The 21055-nt window shown below is 35.4% G+C and overlaps 2 protein-coding genes across 7 annotated transcripts; one reads left to right on the top strand and one right to left on the bottom strand.

The window, feature by feature from the left end:
* Positions 1 to 106: 106 nt before the first annotated feature.
* LOC125204194 lies at positions 107 to 2609 on the bottom strand. Its single transcript, XM_048102768.1, has 2 exons — positions 2468 to 2609; positions 107 to 1145 (listed from the first exon to the last, which is right to left on the bottom strand). The coding sequence occupies exon 2, from the start codon at positions 1132 to 1134 to the stop codon at positions 334 to 336; it is 801 nt and encodes a 266-aa protein (XP_047958725.1). The 5' UTR covers positions 1135 to 1145; positions 2468 to 2609; the 3' UTR covers positions 107 to 333.
* Positions 2610 to 8654: 6045 nt separating this feature from the next.
* Positions 8655 to 16859, top strand: LOC125205328 (ubiquitin carboxyl-terminal hydrolase 8-like). 6 transcript variants are annotated; one of them, XR_007173742.1, is made up of 15 exons: positions 8655 to 9031; positions 9122 to 9358; positions 10347 to 10476; positions 10578 to 10634; positions 10708 to 10797; positions 10929 to 11384; positions 11838 to 11978; positions 12069 to 12239; positions 12394 to 12651; positions 14054 to 14202; positions 14584 to 15120; positions 15213 to 15486; positions 15673 to 15800; positions 16114 to 16239; positions 16320 to 16859. XR_007173742.1 is itself a non-coding variant. In XM_048104193.1 (14 exons), exons 1-13 carry the CDS (start codon positions 8769 to 8771, stop codon positions 15778 to 15780), a joined length of 2811 nt encoding a protein of 936 aa, XP_047960150.1. In that variant the 5' UTR covers positions 8655 to 8768; the 3' UTR covers positions 15781 to 15800; positions 16114 to 16859. The 6 variants fall into 6 exon arrangements, 5 of the variants coding, with proteins under 5 accessions (XP_047960150.1, XP_047960148.1, XP_047960147.1 ...); XM_048104193.1 differs by having other exon boundaries at positions 10730 to 10797; positions 10967 to 11384; positions 16114 to 16859; XM_048104191.1 differs by lacking the exon at positions 16114 to 16239 and having other exon boundaries at positions 16709 to 16859.
* Positions 16860 to 21055: the final 4196 nt, after the last annotated feature.

Below are 21055 nucleotides of genomic sequence, written 5' to 3'. Positions count from 1 at the left end.
GCAACTTAATTGATGTGACGTTTTTCCTTAGACAAGGGATTCGAGTTATAATAAGATTAGACATGAAACCAACGTTGATATTCTTTAACAATTAAACACAAACAAATAAAAAGTTGGATTTGGAAAAAATAGGAGAATCATAGTATAACATTTATAGGTTAACAGGAAGTATAAGACTTTTACATAGTAATCTACTGGTAAATGGGGCGCCGTGTAAAGTTAAACTAGGCGACACCAAGCTATAGACCGATGTAAAGCTAAAAAAAGGGTCATGTTTTTACAAAATTCCCCCAACATTTAACCCAGTAAAATTCAAAGAAGATGATACAACATTCAGATGTGCTGGAAACAATGGGGTTCACAGAGGCAATCAATGGCATGCATCAGCTTTCTCCTCGGACCAATGGCATCCGTGCCCATGTCTTTGAGCTTCTGCATAGTAAGATTTGCCAGTTGAAATTTGCCGACCCTTCTCATCTGGAAAACCTTGATGAATCGTGCAAGGCCAAGAGAATCAAGCCAATTCTCCAATCCCCCTGCCTTCCTGAGCTTTTTCTCTAGATGCAACGCTCTCATCCTTTGATTTAGAAATGAGGTGCTATCAGCAAATAGCTTCATTCCCTGCCTAGATCTCGGGATGCTCCATGGACCAATGTCATTCCCCTCTCTATGACCACAAAGTGGAGAATGGTCTAAGGTGGTCCTCTGATGGGATGAACTTGGGGGCTTTTCGAAATTTACATTGGGCACTTCTAGAGGAGGTTGAGGTTGAACAGCAGCCTGTTCTTCAGATGACCTGGATTTATCCATTTCATGGACTGATCGCTCCACAGTGTTTGCTGACGAGCAGTGCAACTGGGAGTTAGTTTTTCTATTAGGTGACTGGGAGTTGGTGGTGTTTCTTGGTGACTTGGAGTTAGTGATGCTTCTTGGCTTTTCTTGTAGCTGACCATCTTCTACAGTAGGCATTTCTGAGCGCTTCTTATTAGGCATAGGAGGGATTATAATTGTTATTCTCTGCTTCTTGACCACCATCCAATCTCCGTCATCAGGTGGATCAGCATGGGGGAAACATTGATTTTGATGCTTCTTTCCAGTGGAACGATGGATCTGTCTTTGTTTTGGCTTTACCATTAGTTGAATATCTGCATAAATCATTGTCAGAAAACAAAATCTAACTTTTAAGAAAGAGGACTTAGCAATTTGCAACATCAACACAATCAGACTATGCATGGTATTCGATATAAGAGGAATACAAGATACCACAAAGTTGATAACTTAAACTAAAAACTATTGTAAGTAAAGGGAGATTGACCGCAACAGCAGTGGACTGAACAGAAAAGAGACAAGTAAGCATCTCTATTTTGTCATCTGAATGAAAGACGAGTGAAATGAATTCATCCAAGAGATGAGAAGGGAAGAAAAGGGAGAGCAGAAAGCACAATGGTGAGGGAAAACATTTGGACCATTACAATCAGCACATACAAGATTCATGTTCCCAACATAGAATTGCATAGCTTATACTGTCGCAACCTCAGTGGACTCCATAAGCAAGCAGACATACACCACAATAAAGGAAAAAGGGATAATCGTATCAGCATTTTCCATTTTACTCAACAAAAAATACATTACAGAGACTGTTAATTTTCTTTTTGGTGGCTGCTTTTGCTACAAACGAAGATTATAACAACAGAAAGATGCCCTTAGATTTTTTTGTCAAATGTTGGTGGAAAAGTTGACAAATATAGCACTCTTACAGCCAAGTCTACACAATCATAATTGGGATTTTCACCACCTTGAATCTTTCATATATGTTAGATCCTTGACAGATTCAGGCCATCACTAACCATTTGACACAGTGTTAAATTATATGCTCATTCCTTCTATCACATGTTGGAGAATTAAGTGTACCTGATATCTAACATACTCATTTAACATTTTCAAAGCCAATCCATTATCAGAAACTTGAATCAACTTTCTTTTCATCTCGAAATCACTTAACACATTTAAATATTACCAGAAACTAGAATCATTTGAAATACGAGATTTACTTTATTATCTTTAAGTTCAATTAGTTATCTAAATCAAATGATCCAACAGCCAACTATCTACATATCCACTTTCAAAACATTCTGTAATGACATGAATCATGAAAAGGAGTTTTTGAATTACGTGATCAATTTATCAACTAACAACTAAGAGCTTTTCTCGCAAAGATTTGTGGAATATAGCTACCACAATTCAACACCATAGTCCTCAAAGATATATAAATAGCAATTGGGGGAAATAACTTGAAGGTTTAAAATTTGTAATCCGTCACCAGTTCTCTGCTAGTTGAAGCCCACTCAACGATGAACAAAATCCTAAATCAATCTAAACTCAAGGATTACAAACATTCCGACAAAAATGAAAAAGAGAAACAAGCAAGAAAATGAAGACATTGTGATCGAAGGAGGAAACTGAAAACCTGTAGTCTTGACATGGAAGGTATTTGGAGTTAAAAGAGAAGAGTGAAAATCGACGAGCACCGACGAAATCGCCGCCTGGATATGTCCCGTGCCGTTCAATCGACTAATTTTCTCTCTCCCCCTCTGAGTCGTGCGATTAACTTGTTTGTTTATTTTAATGTTGAAATAGTTAATCAATTTAATTTTGCATTCACAAATTGGAATCTCATCTCTCTTTTAAGTACTTGGTTATAAAAAATATTTAAAAGTCATCGAAGAAAACTTAATTACTTATATATATTGATTTTAAATTAAATATGAGTGAAATAAGTTAGTACAACGGGATTCTATTAGTACTATTTATATAATAAAATATATTTTTTAGTATGAAATTTTATAAAGTTTTGTTTAGTGAGTTAAGTAATGTGAATAAAGTAAGAGAGATGAAAAAAAAGTTATGGATAATGTTGTTTTCATTTTAAAATTTTTTATTTCTAATGGGACAACCTAAAGATAATTCATTTTTAATGGGATAGGGAGATTATATAATATTGAAAAACATCTACAACACAAGCTAGCGTTCTGGGATGAGATGTGGGGACGTGATGCATGCACCTCATCCTAGCGAGACTCACGTGAAGGGGGAGCCGGGGAGGTAGCACAGGTTGTTTCTCCACGCCCCCCACGAGGCGTCTTCTGTAGTGGTTCGTGAAGCACACTCGCCTCTCTGTGAGTGGACTTTGTGTATGGCTATTGGAAAATATTTTTTTAAAAGAGTGAACTAAAAAAATGGAGATGATCTTTGTGTTTTGCACAAAAATGTGGCATTGGATGGGCTCGTGCTCATGTCCAATCACGATGCTTCCGGATATATATGATGTGGTTGCAAGTACACTAAATTGAGATCTTCTGAACCACAAAACAATGGAGTCTCCTCATATGATGAAAGACGTTGCCATTATAATATCGAAAACATATCGATTGCGTGTTTACTAACCACTAAAGTTAGTAATCTCTCTGTCCACAAGAAATAGAACAATTTTGCACTTTTGAGTCATCCACCAAAATTAGACCAATTTCAAATACGGAAAGTTTTAACAACTAATAACGTGCATCCCACAATCCATTAACACTACTTTTATCACAATTTCTCATCTCTCTCTCATTTTACCAGTTACGCATTCGTGTCATTTATAATTTGGCCTATTCGTGGTGGACGATGGAAGTAGTAGTATAAATTATCAATAAACATATAATGTACCTTGGTTTGGAGATGCCTTGGGATTACCAGAGCAATTGGCCAAAAAAGAACGAATTTGAAAATGAATTCACAAATGGGTAAAAAATGAAGTTCTTGACCCGTTTTGTGATTTAAGGGTTTTTACGCATTCTGAGACCACAGAACACCCCTTTGCTGAATAAAAGAAAAAGTATCCCATTTTGGGACATGATTTTACAAACACGGCCAAATCAAGAATTTCCCCACATAACCCATGGCAATTCTACTTTACGGCAATGTTTCTGAGTACACTTAGAGCATTCCCAATGGAGGTGGCGAATTCTCGGCGATAAATCGCCGGTTATCGCCGAATTATCGCCGGCCATTGTGGCGAAGTCGGCGATAATTCGGCGATAATGTTGCCGTTGCTTCGCCGAGTGGCGTTCTAACGCCGGATTATCGCCGAGCGATCGCCGGCCACTGTGGCGACGCTCGGCGATAATCGGCGATAATTAAAATTTTTTTTTTTTTTTTTTGAACCCAACGGCTATTTTACATTCCACCCCTATAAATATTTCCTCCACTTCCTCCATTCATCACCCACAATCTTCATTCTCTCCATTTTCAATCTCTTCTCCCAATCTTCAATTTTCATCAAAATTATGAGCTTTTGGAAGAAAAGTTCCCGATCGGGTAAGGATAAGGGTAAGGGGAAAGAGTCGAGTTCACAAATTCCCAACACGGATGAAGCAAACGAGCAGTGGATGCAGTCGTTGTTGGCGATGGGTTCTCCTCCCGGCCAACTTCCATACGGGGGTCCGTCTCCTTTGCAGACTCCTCCGGCGCGGAGACTTTCTCCGTACTTCAACTCTGCCGCGCAGAATGCCCTTTCGGCCCGACGATGTGTATCGGCCCGAGTTCGACACCCCGGATCAACCCCGGGCGACCAAGAATCTCAGGCCGCGACAACGAGCGCGGAGGACTTCGAGGTGGAAGAAACGCCCACCGAGCCGCCTTCTAGGAGCGGGAGGGGGAAGGCGCCGGCGTCGTCATTGCGGCCGTACGGGTTCCGATGAGAGGCGAAGCGGGTAAGGACTACTTACACTCACGCAGAGTCGAGCTGATAGCCGGCTGGCTGGGCGGACACGTCACGGGACGCGGAGCGCAGCAACTACGGACCGAGATCATATTACTGGGAGCGGATTGCCGCGAAGTACGGGAGCCACAAGGCTGCCTCAATGAAGGACCATGGCAGCGAGGCGATCCGTCGGCATTGGGAGCGCCTCATGAGGGACTGCGGGCACTTCAACGGTATTTATTCTAACTTGATGACTCACATGACGAGTGGCCAGAACGAGCACATGGTCCGAGATGAGGCCATCCGGATGTATAGTAGCCAGTACTTGTCGACGAAGGGCTTCAAGTATTGGAACATCTACGATAAGCTGAAGGATCTCCCCAAATTCCGGACGGGAATGCACGACGCGCTGCACGGGAAATCGGTGCGCTCGCGACTTAGCGTTTCGGAGAGCGAGGGGAGCGCGGCCCACATCGACTTGAGTGGGGATGGTCCGCACGAGCGCCCGGAGGGAGTGAAGAAGGCGAAGGGGAGGCGGAAGGGGAAGGGCGCAACGTCGGAAGTCGCGTCGGAATCCGTCATCGACTTAGAAAAAGCCACTTATTCGAGCAATGTCGCCAATCTGACCCAGATGTACACGCTGTACTTCACCGGCGGCGGGACCCCTGAAGAAAAGGCGGCCCTCTGGAAATGCATCCAACACCTGCAGAGTACGCTGGGGCTCGATCCCGACGCCCCTCCGGCCCCTCCGTCTTAGATTTTTTTTTTTTAAATCTTTGTTTATTTGCGTTTTTTATTTGTAGTTTTTTTTTTCTCGTTGTATTATATTTTCCAATGATTAATACAACGATGAATTGTTCATTATTAGTCTATTTATTAAATACATTTGTAGGGAAAATTAAATAATATAAAAAATAATGATGTAAAAATGAAATGTTGAGTTAGGGAGAAATAAGGGAGAAATAAGGGAGAAACCAATGTAGCACTTGGCTAAAAACTGGGGATAAATTTTGGTGCTGATGTGGCGCAAATCAAGAATTTCCCCACATAACCCATGGCAATTCTACTTTACGGCAATGTTTCTGAGTACACTTAGACACACAATATAGAATTTCACTTGAGATTTGGCGATGATGCATCTGAAGTGCCTTTATTTAGTGCTCTGGAAGTGAAGATAACATAGACTAAGCCAAATCTAAAGAGGATGCAACTCTTTTATATATGAGAGATTTCGGAATATGAGGCTCAATTCGCTGACCTTTCGAAATAAAAGATTAAATTCGCTGACCTTTCAGAATATGTGCTCGGACATGCGAATTTTTCAGAATAGGGATTTTTTACTTTTTTTTTTTTTTATATCCGTTCTCTTCTTTTTTCTTATTTTTCATTCCTAAATAATCATAATTGACCAAACTATCATCTGATCTAATTTATCAAAAAATACAATCTTCTCCACTCCAAACCAAATTATCCATTCCACCCTAAAAATTCAACCGGAATTCTCACATCACAAATCATTTTCCTTTTCAAATTTGAAAAATCAGTCACCTTGGAAGTTCTATAATATATTACTATTAAATTGATATTTAATTATGTATCATCCTTCTGAATCCCAATCCATATCCTTCTGAATCCCAATCCATTTTTGAAATATCTAATCAAGCATTACACGCGTTAATTAAGATGGAGACTGAAAGAATAGTGAACCACTCACCCATTGCTGCTTTTAAAACTATATATAAATATGCATAGAAAACCATCACACACTTTTAAAAAGAATTAAAAATTTGGAAAAATTAAGAGTGAATTATTCAGCCATTACAACATTTCTGTTTCTCCAAATAATCTTCATATGTTGTTCATTGCTGCTTCGACTAACTCGTGAATTGAGATAGACAGTGGAGCGCAGAAAATTTTGATAAATTAGGTAAGAGGGTGGTTTGGTTATTATAATTATTTAGGAATGAAAAATAAGAAAAAAGAAGAGAGCAAATATAAAAAAGTAAAAAACCCTTATTCTGAAAAATTTGCATGCCCCGACCCATATTCTGAAAGGTCAGCAAATTTAATCCCTCATTTCGAAAGGTTAGCGAATTGAGCCTCATATTCCGAAATCTCACTATATATATTCCCTCCATCTCATTCTAAGTGGAATATTTCTAAATCGATATGATATTTTATATAGTGTTTTTTTTAACAAAGAAAGAGAGTGAAAAAATAGAGAGAGTGATATTTCTATATTTAAAACTGTATCAAAAGTGAGACATACTAAAAAAGAAAATAAAAAAAATTCATTTAAAACAAGAGAGTGGAGTGTATATATAAATTAGGGAATTTCTCCAATATATTAATGACAGTTTTGTACCTTTTCACAATCCACAAGCAACTTTCATTTTGGATTTGAATATATGTTTTGTCGTCATTAAAATTAAATAGCTTAGTTATCACTTTCTCCATCTACTATTGTCACTAGTTTCATTTTCAGTCCATCCGCTAACATATTACTTCCTCTGTTCCATAATAATGAAGACATTTCTTTTCAATACGGAGATTAAAAAAAATTGTGTTACGTGAGTTAAGTAAAGAGAGAATAAAGTTGAAAATGAAAAAGGTAGAGAGATTAAGAGAGAAAAAAGTAAGAGATGGTAAAGTAGATGTGGAAAAATATGTTGACTTTTACTAAAAAGGGAAATGACTCTATTACTATGGAACGTACCAAAATGACAAAATGACTCTATTATTATGGAACAGAGGGAGTACTATATTATACTTGCTTTTTTTTACTTTTAGTAATAAACTTTATATTCTATTAGCTCATTTTTACACATTATTATAAAACTTATTATATAATAGTAGGATCCATTTTCTATTATTTTTTTCACTTATTTTTCTCTACATTTCTTAAAATTTGGGCTGATTTAATTTGTGATAATTAATCACAGGGAGTAAATATTTTAATAGCTTTTAAGTGAGGTAATATACTAAACTGATATCTGTGTAAACAATTTCACTTTAGTAGTAATATTTTAAGAATATTTCTATAAATTTGATTAAATAAAATAAACTTTGATTCATATTTCTTCTATTGTTAAAATGGTATAGTAAAACATAATTGTGTCAATAAAATAAGAATTTATTAGAATTACAATTATTGTCAAAGTTTCAATGTAACTAAATTACTTAATTAATTAAATAATACTGTACAAATTTTAAAATCTGGAAATTAGTTAGTTGATTGAATATTCTTATCAGTCGGTTCATAATTGTGATTTTGTTTCTTTATTTTATTGACATAATTATTTTGTAATATTTTAATTATTGAAGAAATTTGAATCATGGTTTTATTTTGTTTACTCAAACTTATGGAAATATTCTTAAAATATCAGTAGAGTTATAAATAGATATTATCAATTTAGTACTTTCTCTGACTCTCACTAAGTGAGATATTTTATTTTCTGCACAAAATATAATAAAATAAAATTTTGTTAGTTAAGTTGAAAGAATGAAATAAAGTAAATAAAAAATAGAAAAAAAAAGAGATGAAATATTAAAAAGGAGAAATGATTTATTTAACTTGAAACGTTCAAAAAAGATATATGAATCACTTAACTAGGGTAAAGTACTTTATTACTTAACTTTAAACTAAAAAATATTTAAAAACTAAAGCCATCAAGTTTAATGATGACAAAATTGACAAAACACTATTTTCAATGCAAATAAAGATTTATAGTGGATTTTGAAAAGTAAAATATTGTCATCCATGCAATGGAAGGTATTTATATTTAAATTTTTTTTTTTTGACGAGTTGAGGGATGAAGTATGATAGTTTTAAAATTGAAGGACCATATATATATAAATCTAAAAGTAGGAATCTTTGTAAAACATGATTATAGGGAGAGATTTAGTTCAAAATAACAACTAAATCTGTGCTGTATCGGTTTTATGACTATCCCCTTCAAATCAGGACTCTCTCTCTCTCTCTTTGGTTTTCAATTTGATTTCAATTTGGGTTTGTAGATGCTAGATGAGCCGTTGCCTGAAGCGACTCACCAACAAAGCCCTCGAGTTTGGATTTGGATTCCAATTTCCACCCCTTTTCCACCTCTTCAACCAATCAGCCAACTTCCTCTTCTCTCTCCTCCGCCGCACTCTCTTTAAATCCATGGACTCCCTTTTCTTCTCCAACAACAACGACGACGACGACCTTTTCTCCAACTCCTTCGATCAATCCTTTTTGCCGCCTTCCTTTACCGACCCCGGCGACTCTCTCTACCTAGTCTCCTTTAGGTTTTGCTTTTTTAACTTTGACAATTAGTCTTTACTCACTATTTTTGTTGGTGTTGGTCTCAGCAATTTCGCTTTTTCTTTTTCCTTCAGGTGGTGGAACGAAGCCGTGTGTGGCGGCGCCGTGGTGGAAGATACGACCGCCGTTTTGTATGGCGCCACTTCGCAATTGAATGGTGGTGTTGCTGATCAGAGCGTTGGGGGTACCGAGATTTTGGTCGGATTGAGGAGAGAAGACGAGGCTGGAATTAGCGGCGATGAAGGCAACCATGGCGGTGAGGGGGATTTGGCATTGCTCTCTGAGTGGATGTTCTTTACTTCTCTTAAATGGTAAGGCTATGCATTGATTTTGATTTATCGGCTTGTTTACATCATTTTTTTCTAACTAGTTAGTATTATGCAATTTTTGTTGGTAACTCGGTATAGAAAAAATTTCTTATCACTTGCTTCTGAAGTTGAGAACCATAATTATGTTGGGGCAACACTGTAATTGTTCTAATTTGCAGGTTCTATCTATAGTTAAAATCTATGTTGCACTATGTGTCTATATATGTAGAATCTTAAGAATCTATGAATTTGTAAATTTCTGATCTATTTATGTTCACAAACATGGAAGGATATTGTTTCGTAGTTCTCTCTGTTTTATTGTTAATCAAAATTTTTACTTTGATGAAAAATATGGGTGATTGTTAATACTGTGCTTTCATGATGGATCTCGGGACTAGTTATCAACATATGGTCAGTCCATAGTCTGTGTATCTGTGAAACAAGGTTAAAATGAATTACAAGTAATTCTCTTGGACAGATAAGATATGCTTGGAATATTTTCATACAAGACTCGAAACACACAGGAAGCTACCAATTTTCTCCTCAAAGTACACTATTAAACATAGATACACAAGTTATATTTTGGATCTAGTGTGCTCTAGGATGCGACTAGAAAGATAATATCCCACTCTGCCGAATTTGGGTACTGTTGATTGTGCGTATATATAGTGCTTTCCTATTATATGCGTGAATATAGTTCTTGTCCATGTTATATCAGCATTCAGCTGACCTGACGATCTAAATTTTGTTACTAAGTTCATGGAATAGCTACTGTTTTGAAAAGTTCAATTGTAGAGTTCCTGGCAAAGGTCCATGTGAATGTTGTGATCATAGCATTGCCATGGTAGGCTGTGGCATTCTTTAGGTCTCACCAAGAGAGTATGAAGCTAGAATATGAGCTTATGCTCCTTCACTGTTGAGGGTGCTGAATGAACCATTTATCAGAGCCTATTATACGGCATTTGCTTAATTTTCGTTTCCTCCATTGTAGGCATTATGATAAGAAGGGTATGGAAAATTCATTACCTGGAGAAGATAGTGGACATGACTTATTCTCTTTGCAGATCAGACTTATGTTTGTGAGAGAAACAAGGCAATTGATCATAAAGATTAACCAACAGGTGTGTTTATAACAACTAGCCTCCATTTCTTTCTGTTCCACACTTCTTATTCTTAATCCTATTAGTCCATTTTGCAAATGGACATGTTTTGAGAATTGCAGGATAATGGACACAGTTCTTTCAACAAAGCACACAGTATTTTTACCAAGTTTGGCATGGTGAGCAATATTTATAATTAGAATTTCATTTGGAGTGGAGATATGTGCATAATTGCTCAATTCCAATTTACAGTTGCAAGTATGGGATTTCTCAGGACAGACAAACCAACTTTTTCTCAATGACAACCTGTCATCTGTGGATATGGTCCGATCTCATGAGGAGGTAATTAATTTTTTTTCACTTTACTTAGAGGCGAGGAACTAATTTTCTGATGAAGTTTGATTAATCGACTAATCACTACTTATTTTTGTAATTGTTTATGCTTCCTGTCTTGTTGATAATTGCCCTTGCAGATTCTCTTAGAGTTGCATGTTTATGGCTTGCCTTGTAGCATCAATGAGAAGGAAAGCAGTGATGAGAATGTTGCACTGACACAGCCTACAATGAATCGCTCTTCCTCGCGCTCTGCACTTACAATGAATGGCTCTCCTCCGAGATCTGCACTGACAATGAATAGCTCTCCTCCGAGATCTGCACTGACAATGAATGGCCCTTCCACGAGTTATGCACTTACAATGGATGGCAGTGCGGATAAACTGAACTTTTTTTCTAAAGTTCCTCAGTCAGCTGCAGCTTGTAGTGCCGTGAATGGCAGTGGTTCTTTGGGCTTGACCGGACTGTACAACCTTGGAAATACTTGTTTCATGAACAGTGCTGTCCAGTGCTTGGTTCATACACCCAAGCTAGTTGATTATTTTCTTGGAAACTTCAGGAAGGATCTGAATTATGAAAATCCATTGGGCATGAATGTATGCCTTTCTACCATGTTCTGATCTTGTTTATTTGATACTCCCTCCGTCCACAATGAGAGTCCTATTTTGCTATTTTTGTCCATCCCAAAATAAGAGTCCTATTTCACTTTTACCATAATTGGTAAGTAGGCCCCACATTCCACCAACTTATTCCACTCACATTTTATTATAAACTAATATATATAAGTGGGACCCATATTTCACTTACTTATTCAACTCACTTTTCTTTACATTTCTTAAAACCCGTGCCATAACTAAAAGGACTTCTATTGCGGGATGGAGGGAGTATGTGTTTTTTTTATCAGAGATTTGTTAATTGGAACAAGTTACACCTTATCCAATTTCTCTTGATTCTTTTTTACAAGTCTAAGTAGTATGACGTGCTTCCTTCCTCTTTATCATGACTATCTCTACTGTATGTCTAATGTTGAAACATTGTGATTGTCCCAGGGCAAGCTTGCTATAGCATTTGGGGACCTACTTCGAAAGTTGTGGGCACCTGAGGCAAAACCAGTGGCTCCAAGGATGTTTAAGTCAACTATCTCCAGTTTTGCTCCTCAATTTGGTGGATACAACCAACATGATTCCCAAGTAAGTAACATTCTTGTAGCTTTCAAAGCAGTTGTTTTCATAACTTCAGTGAGACGGATAATTTTCGGGTATTTACAAGTTTTATTGTAGGAATTTCTTTCTTTTTTGTTGGATGGCCTCCACGAAGATCTCAACCGCGTAAAAAGAAAACCTTATGTACAAGCAAAAGAAGAAGATGGTCGATCTGATGAAGAAGTTGCCGATGAATACTGGGAGAACCATTTATCGCGCAATGATTCGGTCATAGTAGATTTGTGTCAAGTATTTTTCTTTCTCCTTGCTTCTAGATTGTCATGGACAAATATAATGTTTCAGCTCCTAGTTTGGTTTTGTATTCATTCCCAATGCACTTTTATTAGAAGTGGATGCTGATGTGTTTTTCTCAATTCTCATAAGTGCCCAACTTTAATTGCAGGGTCAATATCGATCATCATTGGTTTGCCCCGTTTGCAAAAAGTTGTCTGTTACATTTGATCCGTTTATGTACCTGTCATTACCACTTCCTTCTTCAACTATGCGAAAGATGACTTTGACAATCTTGAGCACTGATGGGAGTAATTTGCCACACCCAGTTACAGTTACAGTCCCTCACAGTGGTACACGCAAAGATCTTGTTGATGCCCTTGGTACCGCTTGTTCATTAAGAGATGATGAAACATTGTATATTTCTGAGGTATACTCTTTAAATTCATCTCAATCATGAGTTTTGCCTTCATCATTGTGGTTTCTTCCATTTTCCACTCAAATATTTGTCAATACATTATACTCCCTCCGTCCTCTAAAAATAGAAACTATTTCCATTTTTATCCATCCCTTAAACTTAGAAGCTTTCTGATTTAGGAAACTTTTTTCTCCACTAACAATACTTCCCGTGCCGTTTTAGAAGTTTCTATTTTTCAAAGATAAAGGGAGTAATAGTTTTTGGTGGTTATGTAAACTATAATTCTAAGAGTTATGAGCATGTATTTGTAGCTATGTTTTGCTAAGATAATGGCATTTGTCCTAGCTCTTGTATGTGAGTTAAATTATCTCTAGGCCCATGTCATTTTTCCGACCCACATTCTTTTCAATGTTTAGGTGTGTTAAATAAACCCACCAAATAGGTGGTTTAATACATCTACATTAAAAAATCCAATCATGATAACTAATTCAAATTATCTTATTGGCCTCAAACTTTTCACCCTCTTATTTTGATTGAGATTTAGTAGGGGTACTTTTGTACGATTACAATCTAAACATAAATACAAAACAATATACCAAATATATAATTAATTTATCTGCTTTATTTATTAAACATACCATACATGTCAAACTTATCCACACAAAACTAAATAACTTATTAACTAACATGGTAAAACTCAACTCGGCTACCAAACAAGGGCTAAGAGTTATGAGCATGTTTGCCTCAGTCAAATTCTGTTTTTCTTCGTTAGTTCCTCCTATTTCCTTGCCGCTTCTGTCAATTACTGTAAAATATTGAGAGTTTCACTTGTAGAAGATTTTTCTCTCTATCCTGGAAAAAATGGTTTTACATAGTGATATATGAAATATAGTTATTCTTAGCAGTCAGATACTTGAACAACCTGGGACAGATCTTTCTGTGATGGTTTTGAAGTTGTTACAAAGTAATTTCAGATGTAGAAAACGATTGAAGCAGTTACATAATAGGTTTTCAGATGGTTTTGGATTTTCCACCTTGTGAGGTTTTCCTGCTAAGATATCATACACTACAGAGTACGTAAGGGCATTACAAATCAGTTGGTAACTGACTTAAGGGCATATTTATAAGCATTAAGCCATTTTATTTTATTATTTCAAATCACGTCTATCGGATATTGTCTACATGAGTCTAAAATCAATCTCATAGATCCCTATCTTTCTTAATGCATGCATCACCATGCTTTTCCCTTTCCCATTGGTTTTGGTAGTGCAACTGTCCTTGAGTGAAGCATGCTGTTACCCTAATCTCTTTGCATCTGTTAATTTGTTTGGTAGTGAAATTATTACAAACTAAAATGGAGCCTTAATTTGTGTTTTTGGTGTTATTATCCCTTGACTTGTAAAATGGTATGCAGATATACAATAATTCAATCCTCCAGGCTTTGGACAATCCCATTGGTTCCATAGAGCTAATCAGAGACTATGATAAACTCGTTGCTTATAGATTGCCAAAAGATATGGATGGCTGTCCTTTGGTCGAGTTTACACATCAGGTGGAGGAGAAGTAAGTTTAAATTTCCATATGATATGTCCCATGAAAATTACTAACTCAAACTACCTTTTACTATATTCTAATCCAATCCCTGCAAAAGGTACAACGTATCATGGGGCTAGTATGTAATCCGCCATTTTGAATCCCACAAACTGTTTTTTTTTCCTGGCTTTCTCATTCTTGTAAAATTGTGAAATTATTGGTATTATATGTGAATTGTTGTGTGAAAGTTCCCATCATCAGTTCTGAATCATAGGAAATCGTGCTTCTTGAAATCTCAAATTCAAGTCTATCCCCAACCAACAACTTCGCCTACACCCATGGTTGAGAGGAGGTTAAACTGCTTTCTTTTGCCACATGTAGCCCTTATTCTATCTGTATAACATTATGCAGGTCATATCTACATTCTTTCCCGTCTTTCAGAAAGTTTGGCATTCCTCTTGTGGCAAGAATTTCTGACTTCTCCAAAGGATCCGAGATATATAAAGCGTTTCTTAAAATCATCAGTCCCTTCTTACTTCCTCGTGAAGAAGAGTCCTTAACTGATTTAGATACAAGGGATAATGCCCAAGAAGATGCAGAAATCGAGGATACAGTTTCAGATGAAGCTGAAAATTCAAAAGATGAAACTGAAAATGATTTGGATTCTCAGAGTGACTTCGAGTTCCACATGGAAAATGGTGCTTACTCAAGTGGCCTTAGGATACAGATGGACGAACCAGTGCCTACATTTAACTATGGTCAGCGCATTAGAGTGTGCGTTACTTGGTCTCAGAAAATGTTTCGAGATTATGATACCTCAATGCTAAGCCATTTACCGGAAGTATGTAAGACTGCGTCCATGTCAAAGGGGACCCAAGATTCTATTTCACTTTATAAATGTGTAGAAGCCTTCTTGAAAGAGGAGCCTCTTGGACCAGAAGACATGTGGTATCTGCCCCCTTAATATTGAAGCTGACATTGTTTTTTCCTATAGTATTCATTAGTATTGGAAACATAAACCATTATATATTTTGCTGTAGGTACTGTCCTAATTGCAAGGAGCACAGACAGGCTGGCAAAAAGTTGGATCTGTGGAGATTACCAGAGATTCTAGTCATTCATTTAAAAAGGTTTTCTTACACTAGATTTTCGAAAAACAAGCTGGAGACTTTTGTGGATTTCCCTGTTGAGAACTTTGATCTCTCCAATTACATTCTTAAGAAAAATAACAAGGATTGCCATCGTTATATGTTATATGCGATAAGCAATCATTACGGCGGCATGGGTGGCGGTCATTATACTGCATTTGCTAAAGTAAGTGTTAATTCGGAGTAATAAAATTATTAACTTATTAAGTGGTGCTCTTTTATTGATTTTGTATCTGACTCGTTCCAAACTTGTAGTTTGGATCGTTTGTTTACATTCAATAAACTCACCCTCCCTCTGCTTGATCATTTTTACGATGTTCCTGATTTTATGAGTTTGTTCTTGCTTCTGCAGCATAGGGTCGATAGTTGGTATGAATTTGATGATAGCCACGTCTATCCTGTCACTGAGGAGCAGATAAAGACTCAAGCTGCTTATGTTCTATTCTACAAGAGAGTATAATTTGCTGACACTCAACTCAGGTAAAATCTATCTTTGTTTGAGATTTTCTTGTCTGGTTTAATTGCTCCCTACACCCCAAATCTATACTAACACACTGAAACAAAGTTGTCATCTTAGTTTTCCTAATTACAAAAACATATTTTAATTTACTCCTCCCTGTTAGCCCTTCCCGAAACTATACTGTATTTCAGAATCTGTGTTCAATTTAATACTGAAATGATTTAAACTTTTTGTAAGTGATTTTATTAAGCAATCAACTTTTGCAATTCAAAATTTGTCCATAGTTCTGCTAACTATCACTATCCAATACAACTATATTTTCATCGTTTTCAGGATATTTTTGCTTACTGGAGTATTCACACACAAGAAAATCTAGGGATATTAAGATCATCTACAAGGATACTACAAAACAAGATGGCATTGTAGAAATGAAAACGTAGTAGTGATTTTAATCATGTGGTACTGCAAATTGATTCCATTTTACATTTTTTTTCCCTTAAGTTTTTGAGCATTGGAATCACATATTTGTGTTTCTGCAGTTCAAAAGAATAGAAATATAGTGGGTGGAAGCTTGGGGGAGAAATCTGCCAATCAAATAGAAATCTGGGATGTGTTTCAATGGATTTCTTTTGATTATTAGTGTTAATATTTTACTACTTCTGAACTTGATTAATTTTATTCAATGTGAGCTGATATGTTTTGGGCTATGGGTTTAATTTCAAAATACACGCAAGTTTTAATTTCACTTGTTGGTTCCTCATACTTCAAAATTCACATGAAAGGTAATTATCTTTATGGAGTAGTAATATATTTCCGGTACTTTTGTTTAAGGATAACAAAATCCTCATTTTTCTACCTTGTTTTTCACACACACACACACACACACACAAACTATCTCTCCTCTTTTTCTACCTTGTTTTAATTGCAGGGACATTGATATGGAGCAAAGCTTGTGGAAATAGGACATTCTTTTTCTTTTCTAGTGATGCAAATGAATGTACCCTGATTCAGAGCTTAGAATTAAATACAGATGTACATTTCCCCTTTTGACTAATATATGCTTCTCAGATTTTTATAGATATACATTTAGGTGAATCTTGTACTTAGAAGACAAATCAAAGCTTTGATACAATTTTCAATTTCGTCAGTTCGACTAATCAAATAAATATGCGCTAAAAAATAAAAATAAACCAAAACATATCACAAGAAAAAGGGAAATTGGTCCCATATATCATGAACTTTGTCCAAATTTTGATTTTTTCCGTGAACTTTTATGTTAGTACTATAAATCATGAACTTTCATATCAGTTTGATATTTCTCACGACAGATCAAGAGTAAAATCCGGTTAGCTTATATGACGTTTTGAATCCTATTTAGCAGAATTCTTATAAGTGACATGTCATGTTGGTATATCTATTTGATTATTAAACACAATACTACTTTTATTTAACAAAATAAAACTCTAAAAATAAAGAAAACAAAATAAATTTAATAAAACATAAAGAATTCAATTAGAAACACACACTTGTGACGCTACGCTACAAAAATTAAAACACAAAACCTTGTTTCTCTCTTTCACAAACGCTAGGAAGACATTTTAGTGAATTTCTTAAAAAAACCTTGAATTATTGGAGAAATATCAAACTAATCTAAAAGTTCATGATTTATGATACTAATTTGAAAGTTCATGGAAAAAACCAAAATCGGACAAAGTTCATGATATTAAGGACTAACTTTCCCAAGAAAAATCACTCACGGATAATGAATTTGAGAGCAAGAGATCATTGATTTCCGGATAAGGGATCATATCATATATGGCAGATTGTTTGGAATATAAAAATATATAAAAAAAAAGAGGAATGTGAGTTCAACTTCTGTGTAGTACTCTCTCCACCCGAGACTAAAAGTATCGGTTGAGTTCGTCGCAGATTTTAAGAAATATGATGAAAAGTGGGTATATAAAGATAGTGAAATGTGGGGTTGTATTATGTATAAGTATATAACACTAGTTTTAAACGCTAAATACCAAACACATCATTATAAAATAAAGTGGAGTTCAATACAACTTTATTTGCAATTCATGATAGGGAATTCAGTGATTTAAAAACAATGATCATCTAACTTAAATTAAAAATCCAGAGTTCATTATAAGTTTGTTATTAGTTCATTATAATGACCTCCGAGTGATCTTATAATAATATTGTTGGGCGTTTAGCGTTTAAGACTGATTTGGTATTGATCACAGTCTGCAAAATGTAAATCTCATTTTTATATATGTTCTATAATAAAAATTTAGCAAAATGTGCTAAATAATTGTATTATTTATAATAAAAGTGAACTGAGTATCTTAATATATAGTGGACATATCGAAATGACAAACCAAACTCCTAATCACTATCAAAAGGAGTACATTAATAATAGTGAATAAAATAAGTTGGTAAAATTTAATGTCCACGTGCATATACAAGAGAAAGACATTAAATAGTGTACACCTCAAGATGACTAACAATGTGAGATATTTAATTCCTAAATAATACTCCATCCTTCCTAAAAAATAAGGATATTTGGGGCGACATAAGAATTAATGCATAAAGTGGTAAAGTTAGAGGATGGAGAAAATGGTTTTTATAATAGTATAAGTTGACAGTGAGATCCACATTATTATTAATATTTAATAATAGACCATAATGATATAAGTTGTTAAAAAATTGATGTATATAAATAATAAGTTTAGGGGTAACTGCTTTTAAAGTCACCAACTTTCCATGAATTCCGGTTTTTCCCACGAACTTTAAAAAGTTCATATAATGTCACGAACTTTATTGTCGGTTGCCATTTTCCCATGTCAAGTTTTCCAGTCTGATTCAAACTGTTCGTTTTCTATTAATACAATGTCCAAATTCTTTTATCTTACTATCGTTATCTTCGTCTTTGAAATAGCTTCGCGTGGGTACCTTGTACGCCTCAATCGGAACTCGGATGAAGAAGTTAGGGCCATTTGATGAAGGCTGCGACCTTTGTGCGACCTTGTACTATCATAATGACCATAACTTCTTCATCCGAGTTCCGATTGAGGCGTACAAGGTACCCACGCGAAGCTATTTCAAAGACAAAGATAACGATAGTAAGATAAAAGAATTTGGACATTGTCTTAATAGGAAACGAACTGTTTGAATCAGACCGGAAAACCTGACATGGGAAAATGGCAACCGACAATAAAGTTCGTGACATTACACGAACTTTTTAAAGTTCGTGGGAAAAACCGGAATTCATGGAAAGTTGGTGACTTTAAAAGCAGTTACCCCATAAGTTTATGAGAACGTTCTATAAATAGAAATTTAGATATTTTTATAGGATAATGAAAAAAAATTATTATTATTTTTATGGGACGAAGGGAGGAAAAGTAAGAGAAACTGGAAAGATGGAAAATAATGTATGAAAATACAATGAAGGATAGCGTGTGTTTTAACTATTTAATCTTATATTAAAAAGAGAGAAATAACCATCGAAACTTTCATAACTTAGTAAGCTCTTGAAATATTAAAAAGAGAGAAATAACCATCGAAACTTTCATAACTTAGTAAGCTCTTGAAATATGTTGTATAAACTAAAATAAGTTTAGACAAACACACCTAAGTGTTAACCAAGTTCCAAATATATACACATCGATGCGATGCTAATCATTACCCACTCACCGGTGATAAGGGACAGACGTCACTTTGCTAAGCAAAAATTTTCTTTTTATAATTACGAGTTTTAGATCATATTATAAGATTTGGATTTATGTTATGTTAAAATCATTTTAGGTCATGCCTTGTTAGTATGACCCCTACGTATGACTTTGTTCTGCGTTTCTGTATTTAAATCTGGTCGCAGCAATGTACTGGTCTTTATACAACAATTTTTCTTGAACAGCAATATCCGACACACTATACAACAATCTATTGATTGTTGTGTAGTGTTTGTAATATTGTTGTGTAACGTTTATAATATTGTGTAGTGTTTGTAATATTGTTGTGCGGTGTCATGGTGTCATTTTAAGAGGGGTTATCATTTTAACACAAAACTCTCTCTCTCTCTATATATATATATATAGCAATATTATAAACGTTACACAACAATATTACAAACACTACACAACAATCAATAGATTGTTGTATAGTGTGTCGGATATTGCTGTTCAAGAAAAATTGTTGTATAAAGACCAGCACATTGCTGCCCGTCTTTTTCCAGATTTTTTTTTTCCACGTGGCAGCCTTATTATTCGTCCACGTGTACAAATGATTGGCTAGAAATGATGGTATGGTGTTATTTTAAGGGGTGGTGGCACCCTAACATGCCCCTATATATATATATGGTTTTGATCTATGAAGACCAGATTTAAATACAGAAACGCAGAACAAAGTCATACGTAGGGGTCATGCTAACAAGGCATGACCTAAAATGATCTTAACATAACATAAATCCAAATCTTATAATATGACCTAAAACTACTTAATTATGACCTTCCGTGTTTTTGGTTAATTATTGACAATTAGATCATCTAATTCTAGGGCCAAGATTTGGACTGCATTTCTAGATTTAAACACATACTTATTTTGATCATCTCCCTATATATATATATATATATAAATATTTTAGATTCAAACCCATACCTAACCCATTAGGGATGATTAAGGGATGGTGATTGTGATTAATGGTCTAATACTTTAATATGCCCACCTTCGGCCGTTCATTTCCACATCAAGCAACCCATTTTCTACTACTACTATCCTTGACATCACATTGTGTAGTTATTGTATAAAACCCATTTCCACACAATCTAAATCTAAAACTACTAATTAATGTGATAATGACAATAGATAAGAAGGCTGCGGCGAGAGAGGAGCATGGACCACCATTAACCGAAATATAATTGGTGGTGCCCCTAAGATTTCATACACTTGTAGTAAAGGCATTCATAATATATAAAAAAATGGGATCCGGACCATTTGGAGAGGGGTCGCAATACAATTTCTTTTAATAAAAAAATTGGATTTATTTTCTAACTATAAAAATAATATAACAACATCATAAAATCAAGATTTAATAGTTCATTTCTATCTATAAATATAATATTACAACAATAAAGAAAATAGTCTTAAGTATTGTAACAGAATAGGACAACTGAGTAATTGAAACAACCAGAAATATAAAGAGCACAAATTTATGTGGTTCACCAACGTTGTGTTGGCTATGTCCACAGGCAAGAACATAGAATAGAATGTATTATGA

This window comes from Salvia hispanica, chromosome 2, assembly GCF_023119035.1.
Source record: "Salvia hispanica cultivar TCC Black 2014 chromosome 2, UniMelb_Shisp_WGS_1.0, whole genome shotgun sequence".
NCBI classification, from domain to species: domain Eukaryota; kingdom Viridiplantae; phylum Streptophyta; class Magnoliopsida; order Lamiales; family Lamiaceae; genus Salvia; species Salvia hispanica.
Note: the sequence above shows the minus strand (reverse complement) of the source record. Positions and strands in the feature narration are given on the sequence as shown.